General features: G+C 34.8%; 1 protein-coding gene across 1 annotated transcript in view; it reads right to left on the bottom strand.

Moving 5' to 3' along the window:
- Positions 1-16,397: 16,397 nt before the first annotated feature.
- LOC144451713 (metabotropic glutamate receptor 3-like) overlaps positions 16,398-19,397 on the bottom strand; it is a 60,501-nt gene continuing 57,501 nt past the window's right edge. Inside the window, exons 7-9 of the mRNA XM_078142617.1 lie at positions 18,132-19,397; positions 17,236-17,328; positions 16,398-16,792 (exon numbers count right to left, since the gene is read on the bottom strand). Coding sequence (XP_077998743.1) covers positions 16,704-16,792; positions 17,236-17,328; positions 18,132-19,397 — 1,448 coding nt within the window. The 3' untranslated portion in view covers positions 16,398-16,703. The remainder of the gene's footprint in view (positions 16,793-17,235; positions 17,329-18,131) is intronic.

The raw sequence follows: 19,397 nt of genomic DNA, 5'->3' as shown, positions 1-19,397 counted from the left end.
ATTGAAGAAGAGGGCATGCAATCCGAATTTTGTATGTAATTCTAGAGAATCACAATTATACCAGATGATTAAATGTAATGTTATTAGATGAAGTTATTCAGCGATATGTTAAAGTTCTAGTTCGGATTATGATTACGATTAACATTTAAGTATGGAAAACAGATGTCTGGCAGAACTATATATAAACAATTGATCCGGAACAAAAGGATAATCCTCTGTAATCCTTATAGCTCCACTGATAAGAGCGAGAACATGGGATTGAAACCCTGGCCTTTAAATATTTCAAGCAGAGTTCAATATGATCTTTACATTTGTTCAATGCTATCAATGAGATTATGTTCAACCTTGTAGAACCATTAAGAATACTCTATTCGCGATATTGGATTCCAAAAATTTCAATGTTTCATACACACATTGAACTAGGTTGATTCGTGATTACAGTATTTCCATTCGCCTTCAGGATAAAAATATTATCGTTTTAGACTTCGGTACCGATGTTCTTCAGCAGAATTCTATGTGATCTTTACATGGGACAAAATAAGCATATGAAGTGCTAGTATTTGTATATGAAAATGGACAATGAATGAACTGTGTTTGCTAGTATAGGTGACTAGCAATGAATGAACTGTGTTTGCTAGTATAGGTGACTAGTAACGTTCCGTTTAGTAACCACGACAACGTCGTAACAACAACGTTTACTTTATCTCATGTTTACTGCTATCCATTTTTCATAAATTTCCGTTTCAATACGTTTTGTTAAACCGAAACCAGAAAATCAGCATAAAATTAAAATCTCCCGATCCTGTCGATTTCAAAGGTAATTAGCATAGGCATCAGTTGACTCATCCGTATAAGATATTGAAATATACATATGAACATAGATTTTATGCTAGCAATTGAAGGAAACCAATCATAAAACAAACCAAGTTAGCAAAACAGCTGAACAATGTGTAAAACCTAAATCATTATTTTTTGCTCCTAGTGACACTTAGCTTACATCATTTGTTAGCATGGAATAACATTAACCTTTTGTGCTGCTAAAATCCTGGCGAGACATAGCTGGCAGTAAATTACATTAACCAAAAAGAAATCAATATTATCACCTTTATAAATATTAATATCAGTTTTGTGTGTAATTTGCGCCTATGATATTATGTTTCGGCTGAAAATTAATATACGATAAAGCCACGGTTCACAAAGGACGGCCGAAAGCAGTAACAATACATCTCGTAGGTAACGCACTATGTATTCGGGGTGTGATTATAACTTTGCTGGCGGAGTTTTATCGTTGTGAATATATGTTTATCTTTGTCGTCAATAAGACCGGGTTTATAGGACTCTACCGTGGGGTATACTTTCCTAACGATATAACAACCATATTCATTTTTTAGACACGTTTTGCTTAAACGTATGACATGTTATGATATGCTAGGTTTAAGTACGGTTTTAAGAAAAATGGAACTGATTTTTACATCACTTTGTTTAAAATCCGTGTATATTTACCTCCCGTAAAGATGGACAAATTGTTTCCAGTAGGATAAACAAACCACTAACTTGTGGAAACTGTTCATTCATCTGAGAAATATAATGTTGAACTTTTAACAGAATTCGTCAACAAATAATGTCCTTGCATTTATCACCTTATTTGTAATGGATGCATCAGAGTTTCCATACAATTTCACTGGTATTTGACATGATCTCGGAAAGGTGAACATAACCAATATATGTACTAAGTAACTAGATATCAACCATGTTAACCAAGCAACAGTGACCTTAAAGCTTAAATCTTTGTATTATGTGTTCGTGCCTTGTCTAATGATCTTGTATGGACAAACAACGAACACACACACACACACACACACACACACACACACACACACACACACATACACACGAAACCATTACGAAACGCGCGAACAATTTTGGCGTGAAAGAGTTTACACATTTTTGCGGGAAAGAGCACACATTTTGGCGGGAAGGAGTTCACAAATGGGGAGATTAGAGAGAGAGAGTCTTTTAGCCTTTAGTTGGAAGCATCGATTGAATGGAGTCGGTATAAAGATAAGCTAACAGTGTCACCGTAAATGTTCCTATGAACGAAAAATCTAATGTAATAACTTTGATGATCAAACTCAAATCAATGCAAAACAGTGAATCTACATTTCTTAACTATTCGCGATCTATAGCTGAATGCTTGAAATGATAGCATACAAACAATAGTGTTTGGTCAGTTAATTAGACCCATAGGTTATCAAACACTGTATCTAATGTACAGAGTGATAAGTATTGTCTTTGTTTTGTAATTATATCAAACCTATCACAGACAAGGACTTCCATGTCTGTAAACCTATGTGCGTTTACTGTTACATTTATACCAGAATTACAAGAGACCTATATGAATGTTATAACGCTAACAAACACTACTATTGTTAAACTCCATATATGGAATGATAAAATAGTTATTGCTATGAGCATGGTTACACTTGCTATGTACATTTATGCTTATTGTTGAATACTTATCGACTTCACTACCCACCACTGCCATTATTTGTTTTTAAATTTTTAATCGCTTGGTTGTTGCATGCTGTGGACTCAGCACGGTTTCTAGAGATATGTGTGTTCATTTTTAAACTGCTTCGAATTTCTAATCACTACGGAATGCAAGAATAAAGCTTGATGTATTCAGACCATACGTGATATGATAGATCGATAACAAGTAGTTGTGTGGTACAAAGAGCGCCAGAGGCGTGATTTGAAAAGTGGGGGCAAAAGAACTATCCTATGTCGCTAGAGGTCACTTGCTTCAAACTGAAGAGCTATTTTTGTGAGGTTTCACATGTCAATAACTGTCTAGTCGACGTAACATTTGACTACAAAATGTATTGAGGTCGGCCATTGGTTTATATGTATGTCTTCTTAAGACATCCTTGTCTTCTTAAGACATCCTTGGCTCTGCATGTCATCGCTAGCTATAGGTCATGACAAAAAATGTCAACTTCGATTGAACTTCAGCATTCGAAATGCTGACACAGCCATGTGAACGTTGACAAGGTATGTACTCTTCCTCGAAAGGTTTGAATGTTTGAAGTTTGAAGGTTTACATCGGGGACTGTTTAATGACTTACCACTTCCAATATTAACTTCGATGACTGGCCATGATCGTGCAGTAGAACGGGAAAATTACAAATTCATTATCAAGCACATCTCAAATTACAACTTCGGCCAATCCGCTGTGACGTCATTCTCCAGACAATCACACCCAAGTTCAACATAATGTTCAAGAGTAAACCAAACGAAGTAAACGTCTTGTTGAATATTCATGACTCCTATGTGCTTATTACTTTCAATGAAAACGTTATGAATATTCATTGTTCACCTATTGCATATGCATTTTGTTGACTCCCATTAGGCAATGTGGCCAAGATCACAGCTAATAGTTTCAAAGTAAGCACAACTTCAAATTGTCATATCTCTGAAATCGGACGAAATGTAGATGACATAAGATCATAATGGAACTCCATGCCCCAGAATCTTTATTTCCTGGAGTGGCGTTCCCCTTTACCGAACCGGATTGTTTGAATAAAATGGAAGAACGAATTCTACTACATTTTATTGGCACGAGATTTTGTCATGTCATGAGAACCACATTGATAAATGACTATGTTAAAGACACTTCAGATCACATTGTCATCAAGAGTTCGCATAAGATGGCTTGCTTATCATTTTTCATTCATTAATGGCTTTTATGAACAGCTAATGAGAACATATTGTAAGGCTTTGTAATGAATCACACGATGGTTTTTAGCACAACTGAATTCATAAGAATTGGTAAGGTTCAGTAGTGCTATAGGCATGGTGCAGTGTCTGTCCATCTGTCTGTCTGTCTGTCTGTCTGTCTGTCTGTCTGTCTGTCTGTCTGTCTGTCTGTCTGTGTATGTGTGGACGTGTTAAACTCAAAAACTGCCAGACCGTTTGCCTTGATATTTGGTCAGGAGATCACTTTTGGTGTCGAGTTGGGAAGTTGTTCAAAGCAAAATGAACGCATCGCAGGTATATGATTTGGGTTAAAAATGTAATTTTTGGTTTAATAAAACTTAGACTCAAAAATTACTGAGCAGACTGGGCTGAAATTTAATGGGGATGCATCTGGAGGTGTACCGATTAAGAAATATCAATCATATAATGATCTCATCATCAGTTATATGCAAGTTAGGTGTAAAATTGTGAATTTTGGTCAAAAACATGTCAAAAGGTACTTGGTCAATAAGACTGAAACTTGGTAAGATGTTTCTAGAAGTTTAGTCTGCAAACTTTCTTCAACCATGACCACACCCTTAGCAACAACCAAATGGCAGTATGTTTTGGTCAAATAACAACATCATCTGGTAGGCAGGTGAATAAACATGCAAATAATGGAAGCAAATATCCCAAGCAGCCATGACCACGCCCATGCATAGCAACAGCCAAATGATCACATATATTGCAAAATAACAGGGATTAATAGTACTGGTGGATATAAACATTCAAAAAAATGTATGTAAATGTGCCTAGCAACAAGACCACGCCCAAGGCAACAGCCAAATAATCACGTATATTGCAAAGATAACAACAGTGATTAATAGACAAATGAATAAACATTAAAAAAATATATGTAAATGTGCTTAGCAACGAGACCACGCCCATACCAACAGCCACTTATATTGCAAAAATAATAAGAGGGATTAAGAGACAAATTAATAAATATTCAAAAAATGTATGCAAATATACCTAGCAACAAGACCAAGCCCATAGCAACAGCCAAATGATCACGTATATTGCAAAGATAACATCAGGGATTCATAGATAAGTGCACGAACATTCAAAAATGTATGCAAATATGTCTAGTAACATGACCACGCCCATAGCAACAACCAAATGATCGGGTATATTGCAAAGGTAACAAATGGGTTGGATAGGCGACTGCTCATTCAACAAATGAACACCTATACCTAGCATGGATCAGCATGTGGGTAAACATTTTTAAAAACTGGTCAATTGTGCTAAAACGCTATTAGCGCTATTTTTTCTATCTTATTAAGCATTTCTAATGTTATTGGTATTTATTAAATTCAGTAATAATCAGGATTCCATGACCTATCCAAAGTTGATTCATGAATTTGCTAAAAGTATGCACTTTGTTAAAAAATAGCAAAATGTCATTGGTGGCATAGCAAAATTGTGCTTTGTTGTTGAGAAGAATATGGCGACAGCTTTTCCTGAAACCAAATATGTGTGCCACTGTATGCAACGAATCAGTTTGAAAAGGCAATTTTCACGAGATAACATACTCCCTAATGGCACTGTCAGTTTCAGACAGTAACAGTACAATAGACTGAACAGACCACTGGCTTTGAGTCTTGAACTACTAATCAGATACTATAGTTGATTCTCAAGTGCTTAGTATGTATGCAAATACGATTAAAAAACGTGGTTTTTAAAAGTATTACGTCAAGACATACGTCATTTAATGATACAGTGAGTAGAATACATAAATACCTTTCCATTTTTAAAGAGAAATAAACGAAGACAAGTCTTGCTGACATTTTATCCTACCTCTTTCACTAAATGAAGGATAGTTTGTTTAACAATGTATTGGTAAGGAAATTACCATTTTAATATGTCATTTTTGATTATAATTATTGGTAAACCATTTGACTTCGATAGGTATATTCTCCATATTGTTCGTCTACAAATCTGTACTTTAGGCTTAGAACCAATATGAAGGCCATAAACTCTTCAAATGAGTCGATAGGATTAGCGTTGTCAAAGATATGGACTTAGAGTAAGTAAATAAAGATGTAAATACTTGTAATGTCCAAACAAACAAACAAACAAACAAACAAACAAACAAACAAACACTTGTTAGATTTAAGACGTATATGTACCTTACGATTTGTAAAATTATCCCAACATTGTAAAGTGTACTTTGTTTCCATGTATTTCATTCATTCCCCTGGCTCCCAGCTATTCAATTGTCTATCCCACCCGTACGTTTAGTAATACAATATTGCGCACACCGACACCGACAACGCTATCGAATTGAAACATAGGAATACACGTGTAGTTGATACATTTACGGGTCATTTGTTAAGATACCTGCCTAGGTCATTGAGGTGACAGTGCCATGGGTGTAAACAGTGAATTGCTAAAAGCTAAGCGATCGATTGCCCTACACAAAACAATGTTGTATCATTATCAAAACAAGTAACGCGATGCTTCCTGGCAGAGGAGACAGATTGACTGTATTAAGGGAGTAAAGTGGAAATGCTTACAGGTCAAACAGCTTATGAGCGTCTAATTATGTGTGTTTGTTGGGCGATTGATCACCTGGGTGAATGCTCTGTATAAGGTTTAGAGGTATAGAAGACAACAGTGAAGAGTTTTTGTTGTAGGCAAAAATGTAATAAAGACGCCACCAATTGAGACATAAAATAATCTATCACAAATGTTAGGTTTGTGGGTAGGTTATCACAAAGGTTAGGTTTGTGGGTAAGTTATCACAACGGTCAGGTTGGTGGGTAGGTTATCACAAAGGTTAGGTTTGTGGGTAAGTTATCACAACGGTCAGGTTGGTGGGTAGGTTATCACAAAGGTTAGGTTGGTGGGTAAGTTATCACAAAGGTTAGGTTGGTGGGTAGGTTATCACAAAGGTTAGGTTGGTGGGTAAGTTATCACAAAGGTTAGGTTGGTGGGTAGACTCATAAAGCTTAGGTTGGTTAGAAGACTAGACTAGATCCACGTGACTCTTTTTAGCATCTCACAAATTGTTTGCTCACTTTTACCTGATAGCATAGAGCTCGCGTAGAACTGCTTAGAATGATAGAAACTTGTATCGATGTCATAATGTAGTGATGATGATTTCATTCGAAGGATACATATGTCTCGACTACGAATCATATGCACCTAAAATAGTGATTGCGCATGAGCAACACCAATTGCCGTCAGTAAATTGTGTATTAAGGCAATTGACCAAGCCCGTTATATATGATAAGATGGCATCGTCACATTTCATATGTGCTACATATAGAGTGGATTGTATAAGCCATGAGCGATATAAAAGTCTGCGCTACCTTAATTACAGAATTGCTTGCGTCCGACACGCACCGATACATGTGAACAGAGGAAACGAATGTATAAGGATATCCTTGGATTGCGAAGAGTAGAAACAAATCGTGATAGTATATATGTAACACAAAAACATTTCCATACAACTTAAGATCTTAGCATGACTGGTCAAATATAATACCAAAACGGTATACGAACAAAATATTTTAGAAAAAAAATGAACAATTTCAAAAAATTCACTATGGCTAGTAGATCTTGGCATGGGAGGACAAATATAATAATACCAAAACGGGATACGAACAGAAAAAAATGAACTATTGCAAAATAATTCACTAGGGCTAGTACATTGTAACATGTTCATTAACAGAAAAGATAGCATTAGTAACGTGTAGTATTATCCAAACATATTAACCGATCAAAGGTAACTGATACGTGTGTCACATATAGAACGTAATAGGCTTCTGTGATAACATGTTTGGAATACATTTAAACTTAGATAACCCTCTCTAAACATAGACCACAGTCCTATCTCTAAACATAAACTACAGTCCTGTCTATAAACAGAGACTACAGTCCTATCTATAAACATAGACTACATTCCTATCTATAAACATAGACTACATTGCTGTCTATAAAAATAGACTACAGTCCTGTCTATAAACATAGACTATAGTCCTATCTATAAACATAGACTACAGTCCTATCTATAAACATAGACTACAGTCCTATCTATAAACATAGACTACAGTCCTGTCTATAAACATAGACTATAGTCCTATCTCTAAACATAGACTACAGTCCTATCTATAAACATAGACTACAGTCCTGTCTATAAATAGACTACAGTCCTATCTATAAACATAGACTAGAGTCCTATCTATAAACATAGACTATAGTCCTATCTCTAAACATAGACTGCAGTCCTATCTATAAACATAGACTACAGTCCTGTCTATAAATAGACTACAGTCCTATCTATAAACATAGACTACAGTCCTATCTATAAACATAGACTATAGTCCTATCTCTAAACATAGACTACAGTCCTATCTATAAACATATACTACAGTCCTGTAATATAAACATAGACTACAGTCCTGTCTATAAACATATACTACAGTCCTATCTATAAACACAGACTACAGTTAAAATATAAATTATGTGATTGCAGTTCTATATAAAATAATGGTGGTTCATGTTATTTTAAGAATCCGTTACTTTTTTTACACATATTACAGAGAGGCAATACATGTTTAGGTGTAGTCAACGGTTAATTGATTGATTGATTTCATTATGTCTTAAAGGAAGGAATGCTACGTGGAAATGAGTGGAATAAATCGATCAATCATGCCTGGAGGAAGGCGTGTAGGAAGCAAAAAAGAAGACAAAAAGAACGTTTGAGGAATGAAAATGCAAATAATCAAAGGCTAGATTACATGAAAATCGTCACAGGAAAAGGTAAGCGATTTGTAATGTCCACTGATTCACGGATAATACATTAAACCATGATGTTTCAGTCGCAGATACTACAAGTCATTCAACTCAATACAGAAGACTGAGTAGTCCATTTGGGTTGTTAAAATTCGACTTGAATTTTACAGTATCCAATACAAACTGACAGGTCAATACTTCTTATTAGCTTGTTAGTATGCATATATAAAATACTATGCCTGTGGTCTAGTATATATAGTATATATAGTATGCCTGTGGTCTAGTATTCTAGTATGTATATATATATATATATATATATATATATATATATATATATATATATATATATATATATATAATATATATATATAATTATGTGTGTGTGTTGTGTGTGTGTGTGTGTGTGTGTGTGTGTGTGTGTGTGTGTGTGTGTGTGTGTGTGTGTGTGTGTGTGTGTGTGTGTGTGTGTGAACATTACAAGCCAACATACACGATATGAATGGGATCGGCTCCAGTGGGTGAAGAGGGTTAGTTAAAATTGTCTAACTTATTTATTTCTATATCTGTGACGCCTGCTTGGCTGATGGTCATATTTGAGATAAACCTGTGTAGGTGCATCCGTGGTGATACATGTACCCTCTAGTTCAATATCGTAATAAGAATGTTCACTACTTTTGGCTACTGCCAACGTTAACAGTGCTATGCTGTCTAATTAAGAAAACGAGTTCATCGAGTAAAAGCAATCCAACAAAAAGACATGTCGGAACATAGATCCTTGCTTTGAAATGTTGCCATGGTGACTAGATCACGTCTACTTTATTCGGTTTCTCTAGTCATGTCTATGCTATAGAAACGAGAAAATTGAGGTCCTAATTTTGAAATATTAGAATGGTAATAAGGAGACTTAATCTAAGCCGGACAAAGAACTTTATAATGGCTGAACATCTCCCCTAGGTTTTCTCGGCTATACTAAAAGATTTACACGATTAATAACATCGTATGTAAAATTTCATAAAAAGAATTTTGTGCGAATATTTTGGCATTTATTGTGTTGAGAAAATGGGTTTCCAAAGCGAAGACGTACATAAAGAAAATGTAGATGTTGAAATGTAACGTCGGGAGCCCCGCTGCCCCATTTAGAAGCTCTCATAATCTGTTAGTTGATAAGATCAACACGATGTGGGTTATATGTGTGCATTGAGCCTTTCATAGAAGCTGTGGAAATGAAATCTGCAGAAGAAAAGTATTTCCTAGGCAAAATATTATATCTATTATGGTGGTATGATTTCCCCAGTTACATGATTGTTTCAAACTTAATGAGTTGATAATATTGTGAAATTGCGAAAAATGTTTTCGCTATTTTATGAATGTCCATATTCAGTACTGTAAAATGGATAGATTTTATGAACAATCGAATGGAAAGGACAACAGAGAAAGAGTTATTCAGCCACAACGATTGATCGACAGACGTGTCTTGATGTATACGTGCAGTTATATAGTGTCAAGTCTTTAGCATTCTCGCTCCGCGCGTTTTTCTCTCTGTCTCCCTCCGCTGTATCTTTCTCTTTTACTGTCTCAGTCTGTTTCTGTCCTCTGTCTGTCTGTCTGTCTGTCTGTCTGTCTGTCTGTCTGTCTGTCTGTCTGTCTGTCTGTCTGTCTGTCTGTCTCCCCCTCCCCCCCTCTCTCTCTCTCTCTCTCTCTCTCTCTCTCTCTCTCTCTCTCTCTCTCTCTCTCTCTCTCTCTCTCTCTCTCTCTCTCTCTCTCTCTCTCTCTCTCTCTCTCTCTCTCTCTCTCTCTCTGGATAAGTCTCCTTTCCTGTTCATGTCTTCCTTTAGCTGTCAGGTGTAAATACGTTTCCCATCCGTATGCCAATATGTAATCATAATAATCAGGAAGTGAAATCAATTACATGATATATAACTTGCTACATAATAAGTTTGTTAATTTCCTTTCAAAATGACAGCCGAGATAATATGATACTTTCATGTATAAAAATTCTGATTTGATTTCATAAAGTGATACATTTTGGAATATCCAGTAACATACTGATCTCTCTGGACAAACTCGGGAAGAAATCGTTATTAATAGAGATACAGAATATGATATTAATGTATCTGTTCGTATGACGTCACAGTTGTCTTCTTTCATCAGCAGAAATTGAAGTTTTTTCACCAAAAAAGGAGAACATAAAATAACATAGCTAATAAAACAGTATGTTTACAAGAAATTGTAGTATGTTTCTGGTGAGGACTATAGATATAGTCCACTAGGGACTAATTTAGTCAATGTTCTTGACTAAATAAATAAAAATGGTAGATTCACTAACAGAGTACAATCATCAAATGAAATGTGAACTATTGCTTGATTGTTTAGTGATTATCTCTACATTTTAATACGTATAATAAATTACGTCATTCGATTGTTTAAAAGGCCAAATAAAAAGTTGTTTGGTTCCGGTTACCCGACCCCGCCTAGTTTTTAACGCCGATCTTAACCTTTTTTTAAGTATTCGAGAAAAAGAATAATAAAATCACGAAATAGTGGATGCGGAAACTGACATCAACTTAAAAAGACAATACAAAACTGTTTTTCCAATCTATAATGGCTGCACATCTGATAGGAAGAAATAAATAACACAGAGACCATTTGGAAGACCTGAACTAGATACTCACACATGAAAAAATAAAATCTACCTACCCCACTTATTTTATAATTGAATGTAACCACACAATCTATTTTTACGCCTAAGTAGAATACAACAGATATCTTGTAATATACAGCAAAAATTACACCCCAACATGTATATACCCAGCTCTTTCGCCTTTTAATATTGTTTAATATCGACCAATTTTAAGCCTAATACCAATGCTACAATTGAAAAACCAACAAGCAAAGCCTGACTGTTAATACGTGCTAGCGCCACCTAGAAACCACAAAGCTTTTATTTTTGTTTTCATGAATTATTTTATGTGCACCCGTTCTACATCGTAACACCTCAGAAATGATGGATCGATCGGTCGGTCGGTTAAAAATAACAAAGTAAAAAAAGTGAGTGTATGAGTACATGTTGGTGATACTTTCAATTCTTAATTGTACTTTAATAGTCTGGTTGACATGGAAATGCTAATGAAACTCAGAAGGAAACTTTGAACCATTCAGCAATAAACGATAGTTTTTTCTCAGATAGGCGTGCGCATGCGCTCGTGGTGTTGCAATCTGAAGTTTTACTAATCATGCAGTATAGTAGAGGGCGTTGATTTTCTAAAAGGAATTCGCCAGATTGTAGAAGTATAGGTTCAGTCGAGAACTTGTCATCAGAAAAATAAGGCCGCATTAATTTGTACTTGAGTTTGGAAACTTAATGTATTATGGAATTGCATAATGATTAAATGAAGCTTTTTCTCAAATTAATAATAATAATATTGTCTGATAACGCACCAGCTTAATATGGCCAGATTATGGAATCGTTTATTATCTATGCCAGATAACAGGATAACCAAACAAGTGTTTTTATGGGACTATGAGTTAAATTCAAAAAATTGGGCTTAGGATATGTTGAAATTATTTACAGAAATTGGTTTACAAGGAATTTTTCATAATATGGAGACATGTAATATTTCATTTCTCAAAGAAAAACTGAGAATCTTTCATGGTAATAATTGGGAAATTAATGTGAAAGAAAAGCCTAAGTTAAAAACATATGTTACTTTCAAAAAACATTATGGTCTGGAAAATTATTTAACGTATAATTTGTCACGTGGTAAGCGATCACTTTTAGCTCAGTTCAGACTAGGTATTCTTCCTTTAAAAATTGAAACTGGTAGATTTTCTAATTTAGACAGGGAGGAAAGACTTTGTGATTTCTGCAAAGACGCAGTTGAAGATGAGATACATTTCCTTTTTCACTGTGGACTTTATTATGAATTTCGAGAGTTTCTGTTTTCAAAAGCTAGGGAAATATCTCCTCACTTTGACACAAGAGACGTTGTCGAAAACCTAGAATTTTTAATGACAACCATGCCAGTTGACCTAGCAAATTTTGTCAGCGATGCTTTTTGTAAGAGAAAGGAATTTATGTACAATGTTTAAATATGTACGCTTACTTATTCATAAGTTAAAGATTTGTATTACTTTAGTGTCTTGTAAGCCCTAGGGGCTGGGTGTGGCTATGGGTAAGTCCGCACATGACACTTTAATAAATAAACATAACATAACATAACATAATAATAATAATAATAATAATAATAATAAATAAGTAATAATATAATTAAAGAACTTATAAAGTGCCATACATCCTGAAAGTTCTTTATAGACTGAACAACACACAAAACAAGGACAACGTATCTATTGTTGATTTAGTTTTGGATTTTAATGATTAATTTGCATAATTAACGATTTCATAATTAGGCAATATCTTATTTCATATAATTCGGTACATACGACATTTAAATTCACCAGTTAAGTTGTATGGCCATTACATTAAGAATTATACTCCTAATTCAGTACTTATTACATTCAGTGTAATCACCATGAATAGTCATTGTTCATCTATTGCATATGTATTTCTCTTGACTCTCATAAGGAAATGTGCCTTACAGAAAAGAAATCCCCAAATGAAGCACAGGTACAAATCACTGTTTCTTTGAAACCGCGCGTAATATATGCGATGCAAAATCATGAAATGACTCCATAACTTAAAGTTTTTGAAAATGTCTTTATTTCCTGGAGAGGCATTCCCATTTGCGTAAAGCACAGAAATCATCAATTATTCAAGTAACTTATAAAAATGCAAGGCTGTGTCAACAAGATGTATATGACAAATGCGATTTGCTATCATCAACGTATATATGTTAAATATGAAGAACCCTGCATTCAAAAGATATTGCCCTTGTTAATAAAAATCATTAATTATACAACAAAATCTAAAGCTACGTCAACAAGGTTTACATGATATATGCACTTTGCTATCAATGCCTTATGGTTTGTCCTTCTGACACGGAAGATGTGTACGAAGTTCCGTTTGAGCTGACACATCGAAATGATGACGCAGGCAGACAAACAGGCACACAGACGGACGGACGGACGGACGGACGGACGGACAGACAGACAGACAGACAGACAGACAGATAGACAGACAGGCAGACAGACAGACAGACAGACAACGCCATTTCAAAATTTGCCCTTACTTGAGGTAAACTTGCCAGGTATTGTAATCTATATGAGTAAATTCTTGACTTGTTTTTCACACACTTAGCCCTTTAGACGTCATACCATGTGCCAAAAGGACGAATTAAATATTGATTAAAGTTATCTAAGCAAGGAGTCTTACACATGTATTGCAGATAATAGCACCCTGAGATGTTTCAAAGTGTGTAACAGTAAAAGAAGTGTTCGATCATGGTATCGATCCTCAACATGATACGAGCCTATAGCAATTGTCACCCCTAATCTATCGAGTGATGTTTTCAATATATGGCTGATGCTAGATGAACACATTGTCCTGAGGCTGCTATATACTGCGTTCGATATTATCCCTGTTTACTCGATGGGAAAACTAATGGTTATCTATTCTATAGTATATTTGAAGGTTAAAACTAGCATCGTAACAACTGAGCGAGTAGACATGAGATCAGAACTTTAACAAAAAGAAAGAAAGTGAAGAATGCATAACTAGTATTTCAGTTAAAGACAATGCTAATCATCTTGGGATTTAGGACAGATAAAATGCGTGATTTTTACATCAGGGGCTGACAAGTTCTACTCACAGTCTCACCACGTTCGTACACAGATAACTCATGAGGTTTACCCTGCAAGTGTAAAACCTCATAAGTTACATAGAGATGTATTTGTGAGAGTTATAAATTAGTATGATGCATGTAATAATATAAGAGAAAACTGAACACATAGTATTAGTTATGTACTAAGTGATGAACGGGTTGAAAATTCCCAGTCGGTCTCACCAATCCCAGGAGGAATCTTTTCAGTAGTGTTTTGATGTGACCAACACACCTTTTTCAAGCTGTAAGTGAACCATTTTAATTGTCAACAAAAGTTGTAGCAAACAGACTTTTCATACAATACGTAACGATAGAAACTATAAATATCATAAAAAAAACAACAATGGCAAAAACACCATAAGACATGGAACGTCATAAGGGTTTCACAAAAAGACGTTAATGATTATAAACTTGGAAAGAGACGGATATAAATAACATACATACATACATACATACATACATACATACATACATACATACATACATACATACATACATACATACATACATACACACATACACACATACATACACACATACATACATACATACATACATACATACATACATACATACATACATACATACATACATACATACATACACACACATATACATACATACATACATACATACATACATACATACATACATACATACATACATACACACATACATACATACACACATACATACATACATACATACATACATACATACATACATACATACATACATACATACATACATACATACATACATACATACACAAATGAAAAACACATGAAAAGTGAGTGGTCTCAACAAAGATATAAAGAATGAAAAGATTCCCAAAAATTCTGACCAGACTAGCTTGTGTGTATAAAATGAATACACAGAGCATTTGAAATGTTGCTATTCTATTTTGTGAGACAGACAGACAGACAGACAGACAGACAGACAGACAGACAGACAGACAGACAGACATGTACACATCACTCAAAGTACATACTGGCACAAAACGGTTAAGTGAAGCACACTGAATCAAAGACTTGTGTTTATTATTCCATTCTTTAATCAATACCAACTGTCGTCGAAATTGTTGTCTTACAGAAATGAAGAGAGATTATTAACTTATGCAAATTTACATGCCTAGGTAATAGTTTTGAAAAGCACCAGTATGTGTGTACTTTATTACAGTATATACAAAATGATTTGAATATTATTGATTTAAATATCATGACATTATTAGAACCGATGACGATATCTTTGCAAATTGATAGCTTCACACTTTGTCTATTATAAAGACAGGAATAGTAAATATGTTGTATTAGTTCTACAGCATACACAATATTCTACAACAATTTCATATACATTATTATTTTTATATTTTTTCAACTGAACATCTGTACGTAAGCTAATATCAATTTATATTGTTTAGGTTTGTAATTATATACATTGCTACTGAAATATGCCAACTCGGCCTCTACTAATAACTTAGGAACTTTTACACGTTAAAGTTATGTGTACTATACATTGAAGAAATTTTACATGTGGGAGTGTTGTGTACTATAAATAGATTATATTTTCTTGAAGAATGTCATATGAAGGTAGTGATGACGTCATCAGCAAGGGAGGTGACATTTTCATTAAGAAAGAAGCACCTCTCGTTTCATATACAAACATATACAAAGTACCTATATCTATAGATATAAAAAAATCTATCATGAATTGTTTCGTATATAATTTAACATCAAGCAAGTCATCAAGTAAGTACAAGACATAAAAATTTCATCACTGGTTATCAAAATTTGTTACGGTTATTTCGACTATAAATCTATCTTTTTGTCTTGGAAATTACTTATAAAATATTACAATAATATTCATTTGTGAGTAGCAGTTGTGTTTGGTATGTGATGAACATATTAACAACAGAGAAGAAACTCAAGGAATTTTGGACATAATTTGACATGTTTCGATACAAAGGTATATCAAATGTTTGCCAAATTAAAATTCTTTAATTGGCAGACTGTTATTAAATTTGTTTTAAATGATTATAAACGTTGGGATAATAACAAGCAAAGCACGCTTAATCATTACGCGACTGCAAGTAACTAGTCCAGTTGCCAGATGTTTTTTTTTTAACATAACAGTGTATTATGTTAGAGGAAGGTTTTACGGTTGATATTTGTTCTCCAGGGTGTCCTGAACAAGATTCCACTAAACCGTTATAGGATGACTCAGAACTAAACAACATTGACATATTTGACACTCGCTGTGCACCTATTTGCCATTCAGTAATCAAATAAGTAAATGTCTTCCGGGTAGAATCATTCTCCAATCTCAAACTTTCAATCTTCATTGTAATATGGAGATATTTCCTTTTGTGATCTTCAAAATATAAGGTGACGTCTACACTGATGTTGATGACGTAAGCGGTTCTGTTGATGCGTCTACATAGTCATTCATTCGCCCATCCTTCTCTAGTACTCTATTATAACCTGTACAAAATAATGAACAGAATCGAGAGGATTAAAAGATCTTTACATCAGATTTGGTTGAGTAGGATGGAAATAGTATATTACAATGACGTCATTAAGAATGACGTGTACCAAATGTAGAAATTGGAAGCATAGCTTTGTGAATGGAGAAATTAATCTTGTTTTCAATACGTGGAATCTGAGTTGTCTGGTTATTATAGAATCTTTGGAATTCAAAGCTGAAAAGAAATTAACCTTTCGTAATACACCCTAACCGAGTGATGAAACCCATGCATAACATAAAAATTATAAAACTAGGGTCATTAGAATGTTAGTTGAGTTGTTAATAAATGGCTGCAAAATCCATTGTAGTACAATGAAAAATGTAAATTAAAGCTGGCATCTCTCAGTGTTAAACCCAGCATAATCACTATGAATTCATAATGAGTCTTTTAGTCACTCACTTTGGCTATGTTCCAACGAAGATGATATATTAGAAAAATTACCACTACTTGATTCAAACATAACTGAATTGCAGTGACTTCTAGTTTTCAATCCTAAAATAAAGTGTTAATATATTAGTGTTTTGTTAGTAATGTGTGTAATAGACTCTCTGTTTTTATTTGAATATAACAATATAATGTAAATAAAACATTAACAAAGAGTATGCTAGCATCGTCAAAAATGACCAAATATTCCCTGAATTAACGACATTTTGCAATATTTTGCTAAATAAAAGTATCGCGGTTTATTTCTTACATTTATCACTATTTATCATCTCAGGCCACTTAGGTACCATGGTGCAAATATTGTAACAAACATATGCTACATCTATGAGCATTCAGTTACGATACATATTTATATTTTTTCTCATTGGGTAATGCTTTTTGATAACCAGTCAGTAAGTCTGCTTTCCAAAAAATTAACTAGACATCGATATGTTGATGGTACACTACACAACAGTGATGCTATTTGACGCGAACGGTAGGCCGACGACATCTCACTTATGGTTGCAATGTAAACAATCAGGGAAAGAAGTGTGGACGGTGAAAATCAATTACACTATCTTAGAAGCTTTGCTTTGCGCCAAGGAAAGAAAAAAAAGATAGTCTTGCTCAGTTTGTATACATGCATACATACATACATACATACATACATACATACATACATACATACATACATACATACATACATGTACATACATACATGTACATACATACATACATACATACATACACACACACATACATACATACATACATACATACATACATACATACATACATACATACATACATACATTCATACATACATATCATCTCGACGTGTCATCTCGCCCCCTAATTTTCAACTAACTTACTTTCTGTCTGTATGGTATGCCTGACAACTTCAGAAAATGTCTTCCTAGTTTGTATGCCTATTGAAGTACCTCCATCACTTCCCATAACTCCACTTCTGGTGTTGCGTTCAGGCCTCAGTAGTATTATATACAGTTTAGGTGCAAATATACAACATAAAGTTACTGTGGCACATAGTCCTACTGAAACACTTAGTGTCGTTACTCGTAAGGCAACGTTCTGTGAACTAACAAAGTATATTGGCACAAAAGACAGCCAAATAACACATGTTGTGTACATGGTAAAACCAATGTATTTGGCCTCGTTGAAACCTTCTGGACAGTTTCGAGTCTTGAATGCATATACAGTACAACATACCATCAGTAAGAATGGATACGCTAGTCCAACCAGATAGGTGGCGTCTGTGGCACCAACACATGTAAGTTCGTTCTTTTCCCTTAGAGGGTGGTGGTATGTAGTTCTTGGTGGCTGCAATGCTAACCATGCCCCAAGTATTACAAACTGAATACATACTATACATGCACATATAACAAGCTGTGACGTGGGGCTAATATATTTTGTATTTTTGACTGACGATTTAGCCCGGTCAAATATCCTTGCTATGCGATTTGTTTTTGTTAACAACGCAGCGTAACATAAGGTGAAGCAAAATCCGATGCCTACTTTAGTCATGGCGCATGTAGCTATGGTTGGTCTGGAAACGACCACAAAACTGATGACGTAAGAGAAGAGAATGCCACCAAGTAAAACGTAACTGAGTTCTCTCCCGGAAGCTTTGACAATGGGTGTGTCGTTATTTCTTATAAAGACCACAATAACGAGAGTCGTTATAATGATCCCAGCAGTCGCAAAACAAAGTACACCTATTCCCCAGGGACTGTCGTATGTTACATACTCCTCGGGTGAGACGATGCAATTAGTGCGTGTTTTATCCGGTAGGGCGCCGATTGGACAATCGTAGCACGTAAATTCATCTCGGAGGTATTGATACTTGGTGCATTCATTACACACCCAGCAACAACTATCACCTTCCTGAATAAGCTTGGCAAATCCTACTTGGCAAGGCTTGCTACAAATAGAATTTGGGTGCTTTGGTTGGCTGGACGTGTACTTCATCTTGCTAAATTGTAGATTCAATTGGTTATTAACGTATGTGCCGATCTCAGTCCACAGAAATTCTCCATTTTCATTTTGTTGGAAGTTGAAGACTTTATACCGTGCTGGTCCATCACCATTTTCCAGGAATTCAAAATGATCATGATTGATTC

The sequence above is a fragment of the Glandiceps talaboti genome, chromosome 21, assembly GCF_964340395.1.
Source record: "Glandiceps talaboti chromosome 21, keGlaTala1.1, whole genome shotgun sequence".
In the NCBI taxonomy this organism is placed as follows: Eukaryota; Metazoa; Hemichordata; class Enteropneusta; family Spengelidae; genus Glandiceps; species Glandiceps talaboti.
This window is presented reverse-complemented; position numbering and strand designations above follow the sequence as displayed.